The sequence below is a fragment of the Bombina bombina genome, chromosome 11, assembly GCF_027579735.1.
Source record: "Bombina bombina isolate aBomBom1 chromosome 11, aBomBom1.pri, whole genome shotgun sequence".
Lineage (NCBI taxonomy): Eukaryota > Metazoa > Chordata > Amphibia > Anura > Bombinatoridae > Bombina > Bombina bombina.
The window spans coordinates 18269973-18294187 of record NC_069509.1 but is presented as its reverse complement, the minus strand read 5'-3'; the positions used below and the strand labels follow the sequence as shown (position 1 = coordinate 18294187).

At 42.0% G+C, this 24215-nt stretch overlaps 1 protein-coding gene across 1 annotated transcript in view; it reads right to left on the bottom strand.

Moving 5' to 3' along the window:
• The window catches only part of LOC128642224 (uncharacterized), a 103230-nt gene extending 80192 nt beyond the window's left edge, over positions 1 to 23038 (bottom strand). The window contains exons 1-2 of the mRNA XM_053694923.1: positions 22891 to 23038; positions 6892 to 7658 (exon numbers count right to left, since the gene is read on the bottom strand). Of these exons, the coding sequence (XP_053550898.1) occupies positions 6892 to 7658; positions 22891 to 22913 (790 nt within the window). The 5' untranslated portion in view covers positions 22914 to 23038. The remainder of the gene's footprint in view (positions 1 to 6891; positions 7659 to 22890) is intronic.
• Between the last annotated feature and the right edge of the window lie 1177 nt (positions 23039 to 24215).

Here is a 24215-nt window from a genome sequence, read left to right as displayed (position 1 = left end):
CACCTATCAATAAATTACATTTTAATAAACAAACAAATGATACTGTGTCCAGATGCAAAACAAACACACACACATACTCAATTAACTCACTATAAAAGGAATCAGTCACTGCATATTGTTGCATATTGGTGACATTGACAATGTTTCAGAGGCAATAGGGAGGTACTTTACGGAAAAAAAGGTGCAAATCCACCATTTTAGATTTGTGTGATTATTTTCTTTGATGTGTCGATTCCGGTGTTTATTTTGGCATCTAGTATTGGTAGTTCTGGGTGTCGTTGTGGGAAAATGGTGATCCCATGTGGGAGCAGCTATTCAGCTCACCTGTTTTTTACCATTTTATAGTGATCGATTTGTTCATGAACAAAAAAGTATTTTCTCGATATTTTCTGATATTAAAATAAAAATCTGAAAGATTGTTATGGACCCCATGACCAGATGTCAAACAAATATTAGTTACTGAATACAGGTACCTAAAAAACAGGCTGCTCTAATTTTCATAAGCATTAAAACTGCCTTTAAATTCACATTGCATAAAAGTGCAGAAGCAGAATTTATCTACAAGAATTCTGTTACAATTCATTCTTAAAGTGATAGTGATTATCAGCCTCATGTTTATATAAAGATAAATACATTGTAACAATCTCTTGCTTTAATCAATATATAAAACAAATCTACTTTTTAAATCAGAGGTAATATTTTATATATTATATCCATATTTATTTAAATCTTTATCTAATACAGTAACATAGTAGATGAGGTTGAAGAAAGACTGAAGTCCATCGAGTTCAATCTATACAAAGCTAATATACTTACAAAAAAACGTAATGTATGCTTACCTGATAAATTTCTTTCTTTCTGGATATGGTTAGTCCACGACGTCCTCAATTACTAGTGGGGATATCACTCCTGGCCAGCAGGAGGAGGCAAAGAGCACCACAGCAAAGCTGTTAAAGGGACAGTCTACACCAGAATTTTTATTGTTTAAAAAGATAGATAATCCCTTTATTACCCATTCCCCAGTTTTGCATAACCAACACAGTTCTATTAATATATATTTTACCTCTGTGATTACCTTGTATCTAAGCCTCTGCAGACTGCACCCTTATCTAGGTGCTTTTGACAGGCATGCAGTTTAACCAATCAGTGCAGACTCCCAAATAACTCCACGGGGGTGAGCACAATGTTGTCTATATGACACACATGAACTAGTACTGTCTAACTCTCTCAGAAGACTACAGACCAGCAGTCTGAAAAGCAAAACGAATTAAACTTCTCAACCAGAGAAAAAGAGAAGTAGCAGTAGCTATCTAATATTTATGCTTTCCAGAGAAACAAACAAACAGTGGAGAAGACTGACGAAAAGCCCTAGTCGCCAGTAGAAGAATTATTAAAAGCATGCACAACAACCCGTTAGGACGAAAAACCGCCTTATCCAAAAAGAATATAAGGCAAATCACACTGCAAAGCCAAGAGTTCTGAACATCTCTGAGCAGAAAGAAAGCAAAATGAAAGAATAAGATAAAAAAAAAACTTAATATCTATGGAATGCAATGGCTCAAACTGAGCCTGCTGCAAAACCCTAATAACAAGTTTAAGGCTCCAAGAGGAGCAACAGACATAAACACAGGCCTGATACCAACCAAGACCTGACAAAAGGATTACACATCTGGGACATCCACCAGACACTTGTGTAACAAATTAGATAATGTAGAAATCTGACCCTTCAGATAACTGACTAACAAAACCTTCTCCAGACCTACCTGGAAAAAGGACAAAATCCTAGGAATCCTGACCCTACATCCAAGAGTAGCCATTGGATTCACCCCAATAAAGGTATTTAAGCCATACCTTAATAAAAGTTACCAGTAACAGGCTTGCAAGCCTGAATCATGGTCTTAATGACCAATTCAGAAAAAACATGCTTAGACAGAACTAAACGTTCAATCTCCAAGCAAAGTTTCAGAAAAAATGAAATTTGGATGGAGGAATGGACCCTTAATTAGAAGGTCCTTCCTCAGGGACAACCTCCAAGGTGGAAGATATGACATCTCCACTAGGTCTGCATACCAGATCCTGCAAGACTATCTATCAGGGCAGTCTGCTGATCTCTTGACCTATAAACGTACCTGGGAAGCTTAGCGTACAGCCATCTGATCCACCTCCAACCCCCCATTTCAGGGTGAACCTGGAGAACACCTCTGGAAGGAGCGCCTACTCCCCGGATGAAACGTTTGACTGCTCAAGAAGTCAGCTCATAGTATCCACTCCTGGAATATGGAAAGTAGATAAACAGCAATTGTGAGTGTATGTCTACTGAACAATCTACGCCACCTCCATCACTAAGGAACTCCAGGTTTCTCCCAGGTGGTTGAAGTAAACCACTGAGGTGAAATTGTCCAACTAGAATGTGAAAAAAACGGACTAAATACAACTAAGACCATCAGAGCATTGGAGATCGCTTTCAACTTCAAAAAGGATATGGGGAGAGCAGACTCCTCCTGAGTTCATAGTCCCCAGCCCAGCGGGCTGGCGTCCGTGGTCACTATTACCCCAGGAAAGTCTCTGGTAACATATGCCCTGAGACAGATGCTCCTGAGAAAACAACCATGGGAGAGAATCCCATGTCAACAGATCTAGATCTATCCACCGAAACAGATCCACATGATCCCTGTTCCACTATCTGAGCATTCATAACAGCAGAACTCTCAGATAGAATCGAGCAAGGGATGATGTCCAATTAAGGGACCATCAGACCAATTACCTCCATGACTGCAGAAAGAGGCAAGAGGAAATAATCAGATTGATAAGGAACCCATAATGGACACTAAGAAAACTACCCCTGTAGCTGGAACAAGGGAACTCATTTTCGGATTCACTTCCCATCCATGGCATGATCTCTGTATGAGAGTTTGCTTGTAAAAAAGATGGCGCCTGAACCATTGTATTGTCCAGGAGGGGCACCATAGCGATTCCCCAAAACCTGAGCACTGCCGACATAGCCCCTAGAACCATAGAAAAAAATTCTGGGAGCCGTGGTAAAGCCAAAGGGAAGAGACACAACCTGAAAGTGTCTGACAGAAAGGCAAATCTCAGGAACTCCAGGTCTATGGTCATCATGAACTGACCCTCTTGGACCAAAGGAAAAATGGAACCAATGGTTTCCATTTTGATGGACGGAACCCTTGAGACACTTTTAGGACTAGAATAGGACGAAGAGTTCCCTCTCTCTCGGGAACCACAAACAGGAATTAATATAATCCTAGACCCTGTTCCCCAACAGGAACTGGAACTATTACTCCCAGGGAAGAAGGGTCCCAAAACAATTCAAAAATGCCTCTCAGTTATCTGGACCACAGATACATTTGAGAGATGGAACCTGCCTCAGGGAGGAAGGTTTGAATTCTATTTAGTAACCCTGAGATACTATGTCCGCAGCCTAACTGGGACATCACGTATCCATGATTAAAGAAAAACAGAGAGATTGAGCCCCCCTACTTGGTCCGATCCCGGATTGGGAGCAAACCCTTCATGCTGATGTAGACTCAGCTGCAGATTTTCTTTAGGACTATACTTCCTGTCTAGCAATAGAAAAGACCCCTTTTCCACCCGTAAGATCAGAAATATTCCTGACAGATCAGGACCAAACAAGATCTTACCTTTGTGAGGAAGCACCAGAAGTTTGAAGAATATAGCCACAACACCCGCGGGCTAGCACAACGAAATCAGATATCTTGACTTCCGGTTAAAAACTTGCATGGTAGCATCAGAAATAAAATAATTGGTTATCTTAAGAGCCTCAATTCTGTTCTGGATCTCCTCCAAAGGAGTCTCTACCAAAATGGAATCAGACAAGGCATTGCACCAATAAGATGCTGCACTTGGCACACTGGCAATACAAACTTCCATATAAGCCTTCACCTTAGACCCTTGATCCTTAAAAGAGCAGCTATAGGGTCGTAGTTCTCTTAGCCAGAGTAGAAAAGGCCCCTTCTAGTTTAGGCACTGTGTGCCATGATATTCAATGGAGACAGCGACTGGAAACATCTTTTTAAAGACAGGAGGTGGCAAAAAAGGAATCCCTGACTCCCATTCCTGTGAAAAATCTCCTAGCACGGTATGGAACAGGAAACACTTCCGCAGAGAAAGGAACTTTAAACAACAATTAAGTTGACTACATTTCTTAGGCTTGACAATGACAGGCGTATCGGAGTCATCCAAGGTAGCCAAAACCTCCTTCAACAATACACGGAGGTGTTCAAGCTAAAATCTGAAGGATACCACTTCAGCATCAGATGAAGGAATTATACTGTCCGAATCTGACATTTCACCCTCAGAGGCTACCGACGTATCCTCCTCATCAGACCTATGAGGAAGAGTAACCTGTGTAGCAGCAAGTGGAACAGAAACTTTACTATCTGAATCTCTAATTTTCCTCTTGCCTTTTCCCTTTAGCCTAGGAAAAGCAGAAAATGCCGCAGATACCACTGAAGATACCTGTGCAGCAAGTTCTGCCGGCAAAGAAACTCCTCCAGGAGAGTGAGAGGAACCGCAGGGCACTGCATGTGACACCTTTAAAGCTTGGGACGATAGAGCAGGACGCTGTGGCATTGCCTGAACAGCATCAACCTGAGAGACATTGGGATCAGCGGGCAATAACCTATCTCTACATGAGAAAGGTCTAGCTAAGCAAGCAGCACAGAATATAAAAAAGAAACCATTTGTGCTTTAATACATAACAGACATAAATCACAAACACAGAGACATCCATATTCTAAGATCAGAAAGGAAGAGAAAAAAAAATAAAACAACATTTTTGTTTTATTTTAACATTTTAATATGCCAATATGTTATGTACTGTCACTTTAAATAAGACACTGAGAGGGCTTGAGAAAAACATCTAGCACTAAGCTAGGAAAACACCAAATAAATAAAATGTACTGAACTTTTCCCCTACACCTCAGCCTGACTGAAGTGAGAAAGCGAAATCATAAAGAATTAGCCCAGAGGCACAGCTGTTCCAGCCGACACCGCATCAGTGCATGAAAATTCAAGCAGTCCCTATCCATAGAGACCTCAGCTGGTATGTCTATGGACGGACTTAAATGAAATCTAATAGATTTCTTTTCAGAGACCCTGCAGCTATAATAGCTAATCAGTTTACTAGTATATCCGGGAGCAGAAAAACAAAATGGCGTCACTCCGCTAACTGATCCAGTCAAATACTATAGCGGACAAGCGGGTCACATGACCTGCCCATGTGAACTGCACTGCATACAAGCGCGCCTTCAACAAAAAATTCTGCAATACTGCAGCGTCCTTCCCACCTTACAACTCTGTAATGGCAAAAAACTGCCATACAATATAGGTTTCCTAGAGGAACATGGCGGACGCTATAGTTGATAAAACGTTAGGGCAATGTTTAAACAGAACTCTCCTATTGTACAGCTGAGGAGACTATGCTGCCTTAAAAACTTTGTACTGTTATGTACAGTTCCTAGCAGAGCAGCTAAAATCGCCATAATAAGCATGATACAATAAGCACAAGTTTGCTATAACCGGTAGCTTGTTAGCTGAGCCCATAATACAATAAGATAAATTAAAAGGAGTGTACTTGATTCAATAAAATAATTACTTCCTGTCTCTAATCACACATAAGTGCCTGCTTCCTGCCTGCAAATATCCTGAATAAAGGATATATAAGTCCCATAAATCTGCAGCTTACTTATTTTATTTGCTTAAGTACCCATCTCCAATCCCTAGAAGATAAAAGGCACTTACCTGCAGTCTGGCCGTCTGGCAGGAGGACAGCTTACAAGGCATGAGAGGACACATGCTCCTCACAGAGACCTGTAGAAGAGAAAGAACAGAGTAAACCTACTCTGGCTTTCTATACCATGGGCAGCAAATATGTTAGGAAAATGCAGCAAGGCCCACCTTACAAGTTCCTAACTGCTTTAAAGCCACCACTACCCTACTGAAGAGATTAACGTGGAGTACAGCAAGACCCAAAAATCTTGCTCGAAGTGAAGGAAATTCAATTTTCTTCAGACACCAAAACCACCTCCTTCATTGACGAAGGCAAAGATAATGACTGGGGTTTATGGGAAGGGTAGTGATACTTAACAGCTTTGCTGTGGTGCTCTTTGTCTCCTCCTGCTGGCCAGGAGTGATATTTCCACTAGTAATTGAGGATGTTGTGGACTCACGATATCTTAGGAAAGAAAAACAAACCATTTAATACAAGCAATCATATCCATGAATTTTGTTTCTAGCCAGAAATGTATCCAAACAATTTTCAAATGTATCTACAGTATTGGCATTCACTACCTTCTTTGGTAATGAGTTCCACAATTTTATTGCTCTTACAGTGAAAAAACGTTTCCGTTGCAGGAGATTAAATCTCCTTTCCTCCAACCTTAAATTGTGACCTCTTGTCAAAAACTATTTTCTTGGAATAAACAGAGCTTCTGCTATCTCTGTATATGGGTCTTGAATATATTGATATAAAGTAATCATGTCACCTCTCAAGTGCTTTTTTTCTAGAGAAAACAAACCCAGTTTAGCTAGCCTCTCCTCATAGCTTAAATTCTCCATTCCCCTTATTAGCTTTGTGGCCCTTCTCTGAACTTTTTCTAGTTCAGCAATATCTTTTTTTGCGATCGGTCCCCAGAACTGCACTCCATACTCAAGGTGAGGTCTTACCAGGGATTTATATAGTGACATAATTATGCTTTCCTCCCTTGAATTGATGCCTCTTTTAATACATGCTAGTATCTTATTAGCCTTGGTAGCTGCTGCCCTGCATTGTGCACCAATCTTTAGCTTGTTATCTCTCAGGTATAATTACATTTTTATTTGTAAGAATTTAGAAATAAAGAACTTACTCACCTAACATCTGTGACAAATAGAGAAGTTGCTCATCATACAGCGCTCCGTCTATGTCTGTGCTATTTATCCGGCCGTGATGTTTGCTGTGATACAGAATCACTAGAGAGCAATTAGTAATTTCTTTCCTCCACTCATTTGAGTTCCTGTTGCTGATATAAAGATATCTCACCTCTGACACCAGACCAGAGAAACATGCAGATTTCAGCAGGTCTATCAGCCATTTAAGTTTGTCTTCTGAGCACCTGGATGTTATTCCCACAGGTTGTCCTAGAGCTCTGCTTGGTGAATACTCTCCTGGGGCTCTGCTTGGTGAATACTCTCCTGGGGCTCTGCTTGGTGCATACTCTCCTGGGGCTCTTCTTGGTGCATACTCTCCTGGGGCTCTGCTTGGTGAATACTCTCCTGGGGCTCTGCTTGGTAAATACTGTCCTGGGGCTCTGCTTGGTGAATACTCTCCTGGGGCTCTGCTTGATGAATACTCTCCTGGGGCTGTGCTTGATGAATAATCTCCTGGGGCTCTTCTTGGTGAATACTCTCCTGGGGCTCTTCTTGGTGAATACTGTCCTGGGGCTCTGCTTGATGAATACTCTCCTGGGGCTCTTCTTGGTGAATACTCTCCTGGGGCTCTTCTTGGTGAATACTGTCTTGGGGCTCTGCTTGATGAATACTCTCCTGGTGCTCTGCTTGGTAAATACTCTCCTGGGGCTCTGCTTGATGAATACTCTCCTGGGGCTCTGGCTCCTGTATTCTGTGCTGAGCAGAGTGACCTACAAAATATGTGACATGTAGCTGAGACATAGAAACTAGTTAAAGGGACAGTAATCCCCTTGTATCTACAAGATATTACTGGTGTGTTGCTATACAATAATATATCTGACAAGTCTAAATGCATTTAAAACAAATTCACATCCTTTTTACTACAATTGTTTTCAAAAGCCAAACGCCACCCACCATTTGCCTTTATTAGAGGAGCCAGTCTCAGCTTTAGGGGTAGATTTATTACTCCTGTAGTTTCCGGGTCAACAGAAGACCGCTACACTTTAACTGTTCCACCACCTCTGAGGTAGCGGACTGCAATCACCCCGATCAGATACAATCGGAATGTTTGACACCCCCTGCTAGCGGTCGATTGTCCGCGAATGTGCGGGGGGGGGCATTACACAAGCATTTCACTAGAAAATGTCGGACGGACATAATCTGCTACAGCGGATCATGTCCATCTGACATTTGTTAAATCTACCCCTTAATCTGCAGACAACAAGGCTAGCCACTGTCATTATGTTGGTATAATGTGCATTATTTGCAGTTGTTAGCTGCTAAAGCCAATTACGTATACCTGTTTAGCAGGGTTAGCCTTAAAAAATCTGCAGATCACATTTCCAGTTCTGAGACTATGAAAATCCTCAGTATTCAGATCTAAAGGGACAAGAAAGTCCTAACTAGACAATTTTTGACAACTTTTATTATTTCAATTATTATTTAATGATTTTGTTATCCTTTGTTGTAGGGTTTATTTAGGTAAGCTCAGAAGCACCAAAGCACCTAGGTAGTGATGTCGCGAACCTAAAAATTTGGGTTCGCGAACGGCGGACGCGAAGTTCCGCAAAAGTTCACGAACGGGCGAACCGGGCAAACCGCCATTGACTTCAATAGGCAGGCGAATTTTAAAACCCACAGGGACTCTTTCTGGCCACAATAGTGATGGAAAAGTTGTTTCAAGGGGACTAACACCTGGGGCGCGATCCGATATAGATCGCAGTTTGCGGCGCAAGCGAGGGAACCCACGTCGCCCGCAGTTTCAGCTCGCAACTCGAGCCATCCAATATGCGGCGCCGTCACTTGCTAAAGTGGCGCAAGTCTCACAAACCAGCGATGTCCAGAAATCTGCGTAAGTACAGATTTTTGGAGTCGCCAGTGACTTGCGCCACGTTAGAAACTGCCGGCGCCTATAAAACCTGACTAAAGTCTAAATCACCCGCACTGTCTAACACGCCTCCTAAACATAGCCCGACACGTCTAACACACCTCCCTAACATAGCCCGACACGTCTAACCCTCTATCCGCTATCCCCCCTCACTATCCTAACAATAAAAAAGCTATTAACCCCTAAACCGCCGCTCCCGTACCCCGCCGCAACCTAATAAAGTTATTAACCCCTAAACCGTCGCTCCCGTACCCCGCCGCCAGCTATATTATATCTATAACCCCCTAAAGTGAGCCCCTAACACCGCCGCCATCTATATTAAAATTATTAACCCCTAATGTAAGCCCCTAACACCGCCGCCATCTCTATTAAAATGATTAACCCCTAATTTAATCTACCTACCCCGCCGCCAGCTATATTATCTATATTAACCCTAAGTATATTATAGTTAATATAGGTATTACATTATATATATTAACTATATTAACCCTAATTATATTAGGGTTAATATAGTTAATATAGTTACTATAGTATTTATATTAACTATATTTACTCTATCTAACCCTAACACCCCTAACTAAATTTATATTAAATTAATCTAATTCATTTATAAACTAAAATATTCCTATTTAAATCTAAATACTTACCTATAAAATAAACCCTAAGATAGCTACAATATAATTAATAATTACATTGTAGCTATGTTAGGGTTAATATTTATTTTACAGGTAAATTGTTAATTATTTTAACTAGGTATAATAGCTATTAAATAGTTATTAACTATTTAATAGCTACCTAGTTAAAATAATTACCCAATTACCTGTAAAATAAATCCTAACCTAAGTTACAAATACACCTACACTATCAATAAATTAAATAAACTACAAACATCTATCTAAAAATACAATTAAATTAACTAAACTAAATTACAAAAAAAACAAACACTAAATTACAAAAAATAAAAAAAAGATTACAAGATTTTTAAGATAATTACACCTATTCTAAGCCCCCTAATAAAATAATAAACCCCCAAAATAAAAAAAATTCCCTGCCCTATTCTAAATTAAAAAAAGTTCAAAGCTCTTTACCTTACCAGCCCTTAAAAGGGCCTTTTGTGGGGCATGCCCACATGCTGATCGGAACAGCCAATAGAATGCGAGCTCAATCTGATTGGCTGATTGGATCAGCCAATCGGATTGAACTTGAATCTGATTGGCTGATTCAATCAGCCAATCAGATTTTTCTAACTTAATTCCGATTGGCTGATAGAATCCTATCAGCCAATCGGAATTCGGCGGACGCCATCTTGGATGACGTCATTTAAGGGTACCTCATTCGTCGTTCAGTCGTCGGCCGGGATGGATGCTCCGCGGCGGCGGAGCGAAGAAAGAAGATTGAAGATGCCGCCGGAAGAATGAAGACTTTGCTGCCGCTTGGAGGAAGACGTCGCCGGAGGAAGAATTCTTCTTTGCCGCTTGGAGGAAGACATCGCCGGAGGAAGAATTCTTCTTTGCCGCTTGGAGGAAGACATCGCCGGAGGAAGAATTCTTCTTTGCCGCTTGGAGCAAGACATCGCCCGGATCGGATCAGGAGTTCGGCCCGGTGTGGTGAAGACAAGGTAGGGAGATCTTCAGGGGGGTAGTGTTAGGCTTTTTTAAGGGGGGTTTGGGTGGTTTTAGAATAGGGGTATGTGGGTGGTGGGTTGTAATGGGGGGGGGTATTGTATTTGTATGCAAAAGAGCTGAATTCTTTGGGGCATGCCCCACAAAAGGCCCTTTTAAGGGCTGGTAAGGTAAAGAGCTTAGAACTTTTTTTAATTTAGAATAGGGCAGGGAATTTTTTTTATTTTGGGGGTTTATTATTTTATTAGGGGGCTTAGAATAGGTGTAATTAGCTTAAAAATCTTGTAATCTTTTTTTTATTTTTTGTAATTTAGTGGGTTTTTTTTTTTGTAATTTAGTTTAGTTAATTTAATTGTATTTTTAGATAGATGTTTGTAGTTTATTTAATTTATTGATAGTGTAGGTGTATTTGTAACTTAGGTTAGGATTTATTTTACAGGTAATTGGGTAATTATTTTAACTAGGTAGCTATTAAATAGTTAATAACTATTTAATAGCTATTATACCTAGTTAAAATAATTAACAATTTACCTGTAAAATAAATATTAACCCTAACATAGCTACAATGTAATTATTAATTATATTGTAGCTATCTTAGGGTTTATTTTATAGGTAAGTATTTAGATTTAAATAGGAATATTTTAGTTTATAAATGAATTAGATTAATTTAATATAAATTTAGTTAGGGGTGTTAGGGTTAGATAGAGTTAATATAAATACTATAGTAACTATATTAACTATATTAACCCTAATATAATTAGGGTTAATATAGTTAATATATATAATGTAATACCTATATTAACTATAATATACTTAGGGTTAATATAGATAATATAGCTGGCGGCGGGGTAGGTAGATTAAATTAGGGGTTAATCATTTTAATAGAGATGGCGACGGTGTAAGGGGCTTACATTAGGGGTTAATAATATTAATATAGCTGGCGGCGGTATAGGGGGATTAGATTAGGGGTTAATAATATTTATATAGGTGGCGGCGGTGTAAGGGGTCAGATTAGGGGATAGATAAGGTAGATGGCGGCGGTTTTAGGGGCTCACAGTAGGGGGTTAGTTTATGTAGATGGCGGCGGGGTCCGGGAGCGGCGGTTTAGGGGTTAATAACTTTATTAGGGATTTCGGGGGGGGGGGATCGCGGTTGACAGGTAGATAGACATTGCGCATGCGTTAGGTGTTAGGTTTATTTTAGAAGATCGCGGTTGACAGGGAGATAGACATTGCACATGCGTTAGGTGTTAGGTTTATTTTAGAAGATCGCGGTTGACAGGGAGATAGACATTGCGCATGCGTTAGGTGTTAGGTTTATTTTAGAAGATCGCGGTTGACAGGGAGATAGACATTGCGCATGCGTTAGGTGTTAGGTTTATTTTAGCAGCCAGTTTAGGGAGTTACGGGGCTCCAATAGTCAGCGTAAGGCTTCTTACGGCTGCTTTTTGTGGCGAGGTGAAAATGGAGTAAGTTTTCTCCATTTTCGCCACGTAAGTCCTTACGCTGCATATTGGATACCAAACTGCGCTGGTTTGGTATACCTGCCTATGGCCCAAAAAACTACGGGCGACGGCAGAAATATACGCTCGTAACTTCTAGGTTACGCCGTATATGTGATACCAAATCAGCGTAAATATTGGCGTCGCCGGCTTTTGCGGGCGACGATTTTTATCGGATCGACCCCCTGGACTGTGGCATGCCGGAGGGGGATCCATGGCAAAACTCCCATGGAAAATTACATAGTTGATGCAGAGTCTGGTTTTAATCCATAAAGGGCATAAATCACCTAACATTCCTAAATTGTTTGGAATAACGTGCTTTAAAACATCAGGTATGATGTTGTATCGATCAGTGTAAGGGTTACGCCCGCTTCACAGTGCGCAGTGTAGGTGATATACCTGCCCTGACCATGCTTTGCAGACCAGGTATCTGTGATCAGATGGACCCTTGCCCCAACACTGTGTGCCAGACATGCCATTATAGCAGACTTATATGGCTTTGGCGTTGCTTTTTGGTAATTAGAAGGCTGCTAAATGCCACTGCGCATCACACGTGTTTTATGCCCAGCAGTGAAGGGGTTAATTAGGGAGCATGTAGGCAGCTTTTAGAGTTAATTTTAGCTTAAGTGTAGTGTAGTAGACAACCCAAAGTATTGATCTAGGCCCATTTTGGTATATTTCATGCCACCATTTCACCGCCAAATGCGATCAAATAAAAAAAATTGTTCACTTTTTCACAAACTTTAGGTTTCTCACAGAAATTATTTACAAACAACTTATGCAATTATGGCATAAATGGTTGTAAATGCTTCTCTGGGATCCCCTTTGTTCACAAATAGCAGACTTATATGGCTTTGGCGTTGCTTTTTGGTAATTAGAAGGCTGCTAAATGCCACTGCGCACCACATGTGTTTTATGCCCAGCAGTGAAGGGTTTAATTAGGGAGCATGTAGGCAGCTTGTAGAGTTAAAGGGACATGAAACCCAATTTTTTTCTTTCATGATTTAGAAAGATCATGTCATTTTAAACAACTTTCTAATTTACTTCTATTATCTAATTTGCTTCATTCTCTTGATATCACTTGCTGAAAAGCATATCTAGATATGCTCAGTAGCTGCTGATTGGTTGCTGCACATAAAGGCTTTGTGTGATTGGCTCACACATGTACATTGCTATTTCTTCAACAAAGGATATCTAAAGAATTGAGCAAATTAGATAATAGAAGTAAATTGGAAAGTTGTTTAAAATTACATGCCCTATCTGAATCATGAAAGTTTAATTTTGACTAGACTGTCCTTTTAATTTTAGCTTAAGTGTAGTGTAGTAGACAACCCAAAGTATTGATCTAGGCCCATTTTGGTATATTTCATGCCACCATTTCACCGCCAAATGCGATCAAATAAAAAAAAAATGTTCACTTTTTCACAAACTTTAGGTTTCTCACAGAAATTATTTACAAACAACTTATGCAATTATGCATACATTTCATCCGCCAAATGCGATCAAATAAAAAAAAAATGTTCACTTTTTCACAAACTTTAGGTTTCTCACAGAAATTATTTACAAACAACTTATGCAATTATGGCATAAATGGTTGTAAATGCTTCTCTGGGATCCCCTTTGTTCAGAAATAGTAGACTTTTATGGCTTTGGCGTTGCTTTTTGGTAATTAGAAGGCTGCTAAATGCCACTGCGCACCACAGGTGTTTTATGCCCAGCAGTGAAGGGGTTAATTAGGGAGCATGTAGGCAGCTTGTAGAGTTAATTTTAGCTTAAGTGTAGTGTAGTAGACAACCCAAAGTATTGATCTAGGCCCATTTTGGTATATTTCATGCTACCATTTTACCGCCAAATGCGATCCAATTTAAAAAAAACAAATGTTTTCGCAATTTTAGGTTTCTCACTGAAATTATTTACAAACAACTTGTGCAATTATGGCACAAATGGTTGTAAATGCTTCTCTGGGATCCCTTTTGTTCAGAAATAGCAGACATATATGACTTTGGCGTTGCTTTCTGGTAATTAGAAGGCCGCTAAATGCTGCTGCGCATCACACGTGTATTATGGCAAGCAGTGAAGGGGTTAATTAGGTAGTTTGTAGGGAGCTTGCAGGGTTAATTTTAGCTTCAGTGTAGAGATCAGCCTCCCACCTGACACATCAGACCCCCTGATCCCTCCCAAACAGCTCCCTTCCCTCCCCTCCCCCACCCCACAATTGTCCCCGCCATCTTAAGTACTGGCAGATATTTACATATGCTGTGGTGTAGCATCCCCCTTAGCCACCAACCTCCCTGATACCCCCCAAAACAGCTCTCTAACCCTCCCCATCTGCCTTATTGGTGGCCATCTTGGGTACTGGCAGCTGTCTGCTATTATTTCACAGTCATTTATTTTAAATGTACACTACTGTTACACTAGATATGAGTGGTGGCACTGGGCAAGTGGGCACAGTATACGCTGTAAGCCTGACACACACGCTGGCAGGCAGGCAACTGCAATTAGATTACACAGGGAAAAAAAAAGCAGACTGATGTTCTAGCCCTAAAAAGGGCTTTTTGGGGTGCTGTCCTTACAGCAGAGATCAGATGAGTCCTTCCGGACTGTAGTGGACACTGAATACACTAGCCTAGCTATCGATTTCCCTATTAAATCAGCAGCAGCTACACTGTCCCTCCTCTCACTAAGAATGCAGCTTCCAAATGAATCTAAAATGGATGCTGTCCAGGAGGTGGGAGGGTCTGGGAGGGAGGGTTTGCTGCTGATTGGCTGTAATGTGTCTTCTGACTGTGAGGTAGAGGGTCAAAGTTTACTCAATGATAAAGAATAGGGGGCGGATCGAACATCGCATATGTTCGCCCACCGCGGCGAACGCAAACATACTATGTTCGCCGGGAACTATTCGCCAGCGAACTATTCGCGACATCACTACACCTAGGTGCTAGCTGCTGATTGGTGGCTGCATGTACAGTATATATATATATTGATTGGCTCATTGAAGCAATATAAGTTGACTACCGGTCTTTAACAAAATATCAATGAACAAGTGCCCTAGCAGCATGAAACACGTCTGATGCTGTGGGGGCTATGGTTCCCCTTTTCCTGTGTTGGTTTTTACACGGACTGCCGTCCATTGTCTATGGTTTTAATGTGTCTACAATAAAGAATCTTACCTTTTACACCGGAGTGCTGGAAATTCTTGTTTGGATAATTTGGCATAAAGCTGGCATAAGTAGGGGCAAGGTACGTATATCTGGTCCCCTAAGGCAGGACATGCTGTGATCTGAGATGTCATCGCAGAAAATGCAACATGTCTGCAAAAAGTACAGGACACATCCAGGAACTGTTGGTGCTTTCACTTTAAATTGCTGCTCTCTTCAAATAGTGCTGTGCTCTGGCTGCATTGTGAAGCCAGTGTGAAGCACAGCTTGAAGAATATGGAGCAGCACTGCGAGGCAGGGCACTGATTGATGACTAGCTCTCAGGGATTTTTTCAACCCGTCCCTAGCGTTTCCTAGTCTGCAAACCTGTGACTCCTGTATGTAAGACTTTCTTGGGAGCAATGCACCTTTAAAACCTTAACAAAATGCTTTTTTTTTATTTATTTTTATTATAGTTAGTTTGCAATACAATTTTTAACTGCTGCAATATATTATAAAACTTAAAAAAATGATTTCTTCTCCAGTAAATTACTACACTGCAATTAAGCTGGTGTTTTAATGTAATGTAACTGCCTAATTTAAAATTGAATTTTAAAATGACTTGCCGAAAAATTTTCACTAAAAAAAAAATCTCATTGCAGAAAATAAAAAAAAAAGTTCTGAATCTGGGAATTCTGGTCACAGGTCTAATGTGGCATATAGCTGGCATAAGTAAGAGCAGGGTACCTGTATCTGATCACAGGTCTAATGTGGCATATAGCTGGCATAAGTAAGAGCAGGGTACCTGTATCTGAGCACAGGTCTAATGTAACATATAGCTGGCATAAGTAGGGGCAGGGAATCTGTATCTGGTCACAGGTCTAATGTGGCATATAGCTGGCATAAGAAGGGGCAGGGAATTTGTATCTGGTCACAGGTCTAATGTGGCATAAAGCTGACATAAGTAGGGACAGGGTACCTGTATCTGACCACAGGTCTAATGTGGCATAAAGCTGGCATAAGTAAGGGCAGGGTACCTGTATCTGGTCACAGGTCTAATGTGGCATATAGCTGGCATAAGTAGGGACAGGGTACCTGTATCTGGCCACAGGTCTAATGTGTCATATAGTTGGCATAAGTAGGGGCATGGTACCTGTATCTGGTCACAGGTCTAATGTGGCATAAAGCTGGCATAAGTAGGGGCAGGGTTCCTGTATCTGCTCACAGGTCTAATGTGTCATATAGCTGACATAAGTAGGGACAGGGTACCTGTATCTGGACACTGGTCTAATGTGGCATAGAGCTGGCATAAGTAGGGGCAGGGTACCTGTATCTGGTCACAGGTCTAATGTGTCATATAGTTGGCATACGTAGGGGCAGGGTACCTGTATCTGGTCACAGGTCTAATGTGTCATATAGCTGGCATAAGTAGGGGCACGGTACATGTATCTGGTCACAGGTCTAATGTGTCATATAGCTGGCATAAGTAGGGGCAGGGTACCTGTATCTGGTCACTGGTCTAATGTGTCATATAGCTGACATAAGTAGGGACAGGGTACCTGTATCTGGTCACAGGTCTAATGTGTCATATAGTTGGCATAAGTAGGGGCAGCGTACCTGTATCTGGTCACAGGTCTATTGTGGCATATAGCTGGCATAAGTAAGGGCAGGGTACCTGTATCTGGTCACAGGTCTAATGTGGCATATAGCTGGCATAAGTAGGGACAGGGTACCTGTATCTGGTCACAGGTCTAATGTGTCATATAGCTGGCATAAGTAGGGGCAGGGTACCTGTATCTGGTCACAGGTCTAATGTGTCATATAGCTGGCATAAGTAGGGGCAGGGTACATGTATCTGGTCACAGGTCTAATGTGGCATAAAGCTGGCATAAGTAAGAGCAGGGTACCTGTATCTGGTCACAGGTCTAATGTGTCATATAGCTGGCATAAGTAGGGGCAGGGTACATGTATCTGGTCACAGGTCTAATGTGTCATATAGCTGGCATAAGTAGGGGCAGGGTACATGTATCTGGTCACAGGTCTAATGTGTCATATAGCTGGCATAAGTAGGGGCAGGGTACCTGTATCTGGTCAGAGGTCTAATGTGACATAAAGCTGACATAAGTAGGGGCAGGGTACCTGTATCTTGTCACAGGTCTAATGTGTCATATAGCTGGCATATGTAGGGGCAGGGTACCTGTATCTGGTCACAGGTCTATTGTGACATAACGCTGGCATATGTAGGGGCAGGGTACATGTATCTGGTCACAGGTCTAATGTGGCATAAAGCTGGCATAAGTAGGGGCAGGGTTCCTGTATCTGGTCACAGGTCTAATGTGTCATATAGCTGACATATGTAGGGACAGGGTACCTATATCTGGTCACTGGTCTAATGTGGCATAAAGCTGGCATAAGTAAGGGCAGGGTACCTGTATCTGGTCACTGGTCTAATGTGGCATAGAGCTGGCATAAGTAGGGGCAGGGTACCTGTATCTGGTCACAGGTCTAATGTGTCATATAGTTGGCATAAGTAGGGGCAGGGTACCTGTATCTGGTCACAGGTCTAATGTGTCATATAGCTGGCATAAGTAGGGGCAGGGTACATGTATCTGGTCACAGGTCTAATGTGTCATATAGCTGGCATAAGAAGGGGCAGGGTACATGTATCTGGTCACAGGTCTAATGTGTCATATAGCTGGCATAAGTAGGGGCAGGGTACATGTATCTGGTCACAGGGCTAATGTGGCATAAAGCTGGCATAAGTAAGAGCAGGGTACCTGTATCTGGTCACAGGTCTAATGTGTCATATAGCTGGCATAAGTAGGGGCAGAGTACATGTATCTGGTCAGAGGTCTAATGTGGCATAAAGCTGACATAAGTAGGGGCAGGGTACCTGTATCTGATTACAGGTCTAATGTGGCATATAGCTGACATAAGTAGGGGCAGGGTACCTGTATCTGGTCACAGGTCTAATGTGGCATATAGCTGGCATAAGTAAGAGCAGGGTACCTGTATCTGGTCACAGGTCTAATGTGGCATAAAGCTGGCATAAGTAGGGGCAGGGTACCTGTATCTGGTCACAGGTCTAATGTGTCATATAGCTGGCATAAGTAGGGGCACGGTACATGTATCTGGTCACAGGTCTAATGTGTCATATAGCTGGCATAAGTAGGGGCAGGGTACCTGTATCTGGTCACTGGTCTAATGTGTCATATAGCTGACATAAGTAGGGACAGGGTACCTGTATCTGGTCACAGGTCTAATGTGTCATATAGTTGGCATAAGTAGGGGCAGCGTACCTGTATCTGGTCACAGGTCTATTGTGGCATATAGCTGGCATAAGTAAGGGCAGGGTACCTGTATCTGGTCACAGGTCTAATGTGGCATATAGCTGGCATAAGTAGGGACAGGGTACCTGTATCTGGTCACAGGTCTAATGTGTCATATAGCTGGCATAAGTAGGGGCAGGGTACCTGTATCTGGTCACAGGTCTAATGTGTCATATAGCTGGCATAAGTAGGGGCAGGGTACATGTATCTGGTCACAGGTCTAATGTGGCATAAAGCTGGCATAAGTAAGAGCAGGGTACCTGTATCTGGTCACAGGTCTAATGTGTCATATAGCTGGCATAAGTAGGGGCAGGGTACATGTATCTGGTCACAGGTCTAATGTGTCATATAGCTGGCATAAGTAGGGGCAGGGTACATGTATCTGGTCACAGGTCTAATGTGTCATATAGCTGGCATAAGTAGGGGCAGGGTACCTGTATCTGGTCAGAGGTCTAATGTGACATAAAGCTGACATAAGTAGGGGCAGGGTACCTGTATCTTGTCACAGGTCTAATGTGTCATATAGCTGGCATATGTAGGGGCAGGGTACCTGTATCTGGTCACAGGTCTATTGTGACATAACGCTGGCATATGTAGGGGCAGGGTACATGTATCTGGTCACAGGTCTAATGTGGCATAAAGCTGGCATAAGTAGGGGCAGGGTTCCTGTATCTGGTCACAGGTCTAATGTGTCATATAGCTGACATATGTAGGGACAGGGTACCTATATCTGGTCACTGGTCTAATGTGGCATAAAGCTGGCATAAGTAAGGGCAGGGTACCTGTATCTGGTCACTGGTCTAATGTGGCATAGAGCTGGCATAAGTAGGGGCAGGGTACCTGTATCTGGTCACAGGTCTAATGTGTCATATAGTTGGCATAAGTAGGGGCAGGGTACCTGTATCTGGTCACAGGTCTAATGTGTCATATAGCTGGCATAAGTAGGGGCAGGGTACATGTATCTGGTCACAGGTCTAATGTGTCATATAGCTGGCATAAGAAGGGGCAGGGTACATGTATCTGGTCACAGGTCTAATGTGTCATATAGCTGGCATAAGTAGGGGCAGGGTACATGTATCTGGTCACAGGGCTAATGTGGCATAAAGCTGGCATAAGTAAGAGCAGGGTACCTGTATCTGGTCACAGGTCTAATGTGTCATATAGCTGGCATAAGTAGGGGCAGAGTACATGTATCTGGTCAGAGGTCTAATGTGGCATAAAGCTGACATAAGTAGGGGCAGGGTACCTGTATCTGATTACAGGTCTAATGTGGCATATAGCTGACATAAGTAGGGGCAGGGTACCTGTATCTGGTCACAGGTCTAATGTGGCATATAGCTGGCATAAGTAAGAGCAGGGTACCTGTATCTGGTCACAGGTCTAATGTGGCATAAAGCTGGCATAAGTAGGGGCAGGGTACCTGTATCTGGTCACAGGTCTAATGTGTCATATAGCTGGCATAAGTAGGGGCAGGGTACCTGTATCTGGTCACAGGTCTAATGTGTCATATAGCTGGCATAAGTAGGGGCAGTGTACCTGTATCTGGTCACAGGTCTATTGTGGCATATAGCTGGCATAAGTAGGGACAGGGTACCTGTATCTGGTCACAGGTCTAATGTGGCATAAAGCTGGCATATGTAGGGGCAGGGTACCTGTATCTGGTAACAGGTCTATTGTGGCATATAGCTGGCATAAGTAGGGGCAGGGTACCTGTATCTGGTCACAGGTCTATTGTGGCATATAGCTGGCATAAGTAGGGGTAGGGTACATCTATCTGGTCACACACAGCAGGATCTTAGCTTCTGATCATATACACGTATGACACACTAGTATAGTACACAAGCAAAGTCACACACAGTAGGACCTGAGTTTCTCATCATATACACGTATGACACACTACTCTAATACACAAGCACAGTCACACACAGCAGGACCTGAGCTTCTGATCATATACACGTATAACACACTAGTCTAGTACACAAGCACAGTCACACACAGCAGGACCTGAGCTTCTGATCATATACAAGTATGACACACTAGTCTAATACACAAGCACAGTCACACACAGCAGGACCTGAGCTACTGATCATATACACGTATGACACACTAGTCTCGTACACAAGCACAGTCACACACAGCAGGACCTGAGCTACTGATCATATACACGTATGACACACTAGTCTAGTACACAAGCACAGTCACACACAGCAGGACCTGAGCTTCTGATCATATACACGTATGACACACTAGTCTAATACACAAGCACAGTCACATACAGCAGGACCTGAGCTTCTGATCATATACACGTATGACACACTAGTCTAGTACACAAGCACAGTCACACACAGCAGGACCTGAGCATCTGATCATATACACGTATGATACACTAATCTAGTACACAAGCACAGTCACACACAGTAGGACCTGAGCTTCTTATCATATACACGTATGACACACTAGTCTAGTACACAAGCACAGTCACACACAGCAGGACCTGAGCTTCTGATCATATACACGTATGACACACTAGTCTAGTACACAAGCACAGTCACACACAGCAGGACCTGAGCTACTGATCATATACACGTATGACACATTAGTCTAGTACACAAGCACAGTCACACACAGCAGGACCTGAGCTTCTGATCATATACACGTATGACACACTAGTCTAGTACACAAGCACAGTCACACACAGCAGGGCCTGATCTTCTGATCATATACACGTATGACACACTAGTCTAGTACACAAGCACAGTCACACACAGCAGGACCTGAGCTTCTGAACATATACACGTATGACACACTAGTCTAGTACACAAGCACAGTCACACACAGCAGGACCTGAGCTTCTGATCATATACACGTATGACACACTAGTCTAGTACACAAGCACAGTCACACACAGCAGGACCTGAGCTTCTGATCATATACACGTATGACACACTAGTCTACTACACAACACAGTCACACACAGCAGGACCTGAGCATCTGATCATATACACGTATGACACACTAGTCTAGTACACAAGCACAGTCACACACAGCAGGACCTGAGCTTCTGATCATATACACGTATGACACACTAGTCTAATACACAAGCACAGTCACACACAGCAGGACCTGAGCATCTGATCATATACACGTATGACACACTAGTCTAGTACACAAGCACAGTCACACACAGCAGGGCCTGATCTTCTGATCATATACACGTATGACACACTAGCCTAATACACAAGCACAGTCACACACAGCAGGACCTGAGCTTCTGATCATATACATGTATGACACACTAGTCTAGTACACAAGCACAGTCACACACAGCAGGACCTGAGCTTCTGATCATATACACGTATGACACACTAGTCTAATACACAAGCACAGTCACACACAGCAGGACCTGAGCTTCTGATCATATACACGTATGACACATTAGTCTAATACACAAGCACAATCACACACAGCAGGACCTGCGCTTCAGATCATATACACGTATGACACACTAGTCTTGTACACAAGCACAGTCACACACAGCAGGACCTGAGCTTCTGATCATATACACATATGACACACTACTCTAATACACAAGCACAATCACACACAGCAGGACCTGCGCTTCAGATCATATACACGTATGACACACTAGTCTTGTACACAAGCACAGTCACACACAGCAGGACCTGAGCTTCTGATCATATACACGTATGACACACTAGTCTAGTACACAAGCACAGTCACACACAGCAGGACCTGAGCTACTGATCATATACACGTATGACACACTAGTCTAGTACACAAGCACAGTCACACACAGCAGGACCTGAGCTTCTGATCATATACACGTATGACACACTAGTCTAATACACAAGCACAGTCACACACAGCAGGAACTGAGCTTCTGATCATATACACATATGACACACTAGTCTAGTACACAAGCACAGTCACACACAGCAGGGCCTGAGCTACTGATCATATACACGTATGACACACTAGTCTAATACACAAGCACAGTAACACACAGCAGGACCTGAGCTTCTGACCATATACACGTATGACACACTAGTCTAGTACACAAGCACAGTCACACACAGCAGGGCCTGAACTTCTGATCATATACACGTATGACACACTAGTCTAGTACACAAGACACTGTCACACACAGCAGGACCTAAGCTTCTGAACATATACACGTATGACACACTAGTCTAGTACACAAGCACAGTCACACACAGCAGGGCCTGAGCTTCTGATCATATACACGTATGGCACACTAGTCTAGTACACAAGCACAGTCACACACAGCAGGACCTAAGCTTCTGAACATATACACGTATGACACACTAGTCTAGTACACAAGCACAGTCACACACAGCAGGGCCTGAGCTTCTGATCATATACACGTATGATACACTAGTCTACTACATAAGACACAAACACGGCACACACTGGCCGTAAACTTATTTACTGATAATATACTCACCCCCAAAACCAACTCCAGCTCATCTCTGCTATCAGATCAGCACTGGTGTCACTCACACTTGGAGATGTCACTGCACTTAAATGTCACTGTCACACTCACGTCTGTGCTCAGCTTCTGCACTAATAGACTGTTTAGCACAAACCAGACGCTGAAGCTTCTTTCACTTTCTGTTTGACTCAAACACTGAAATGTTACGTTACTACACTAGGGGCGGAGTATACAGCACTGTACAAGTATAGCACTGTATAGTAATACAGAGATACACACATATATACAGCACTGTGTAATACAGAGATGCATACATATATACTACACTGTGTAATACAGAGATACACACATATATACAGCACTGTGTAATACAGAGATACATACATATATACAGCACTGTATAATACAGAGATACACACATATATACTACACTGAGTAATACAGAGACACACACATATATACAGCACTGTGTAATACAGATACACACATATATACAGCACTGTGTAATACAGAGATACACACATATATACAGTACTGTGTAATACAGAGATACACACATATATACAGCACTGTGTCATACAGAGATACACATATATATACAGCACGGTGTAATACAGATATACACACATATATACAGCACTGTGTAATACAGAGATACACACATATATACAGCACTGTGTAATACAGAGATACACACATATATACAGCACTGTGTAATACAGAGATACACACATATATACAGCACTGTGTAATACAGAGATACACACATATATACAGCACTGTGTAATACAGAGATACACACATATATACAGCACTGTGTAATACAGAGATACACACATATATACAGCACCGTGTAATACAGAGATACATACATATATACAGCACTGTGTAATACAGAGACACACACATATATACAGCACTGTGTAATACAGAGATACACACATATATACAGCACTGTGTAATACAGAGATACACACATATATACAGCACTGTGTAATACAGAGATACACACATATATACTGCACGGTGTAATACAGAGATACACACATATATACAGCACTGTGTAATACAGATATACATACATATATACAGCACTGTGTAATACAGATATACACACATATATACAGCACTGTGTAATACAGAGATGCATACATATATACTGCACTGTGTAATACAGAGATACACACATATATACAGCACTGTGTAATACAGAGATACACACATATATACAGCACTGTGTAATACAGAGATACACATATATACAGCACTGTGTAATACAGTGATACACACACATATATACTACACTGTTTAATACAGAGATACACACATATATACAG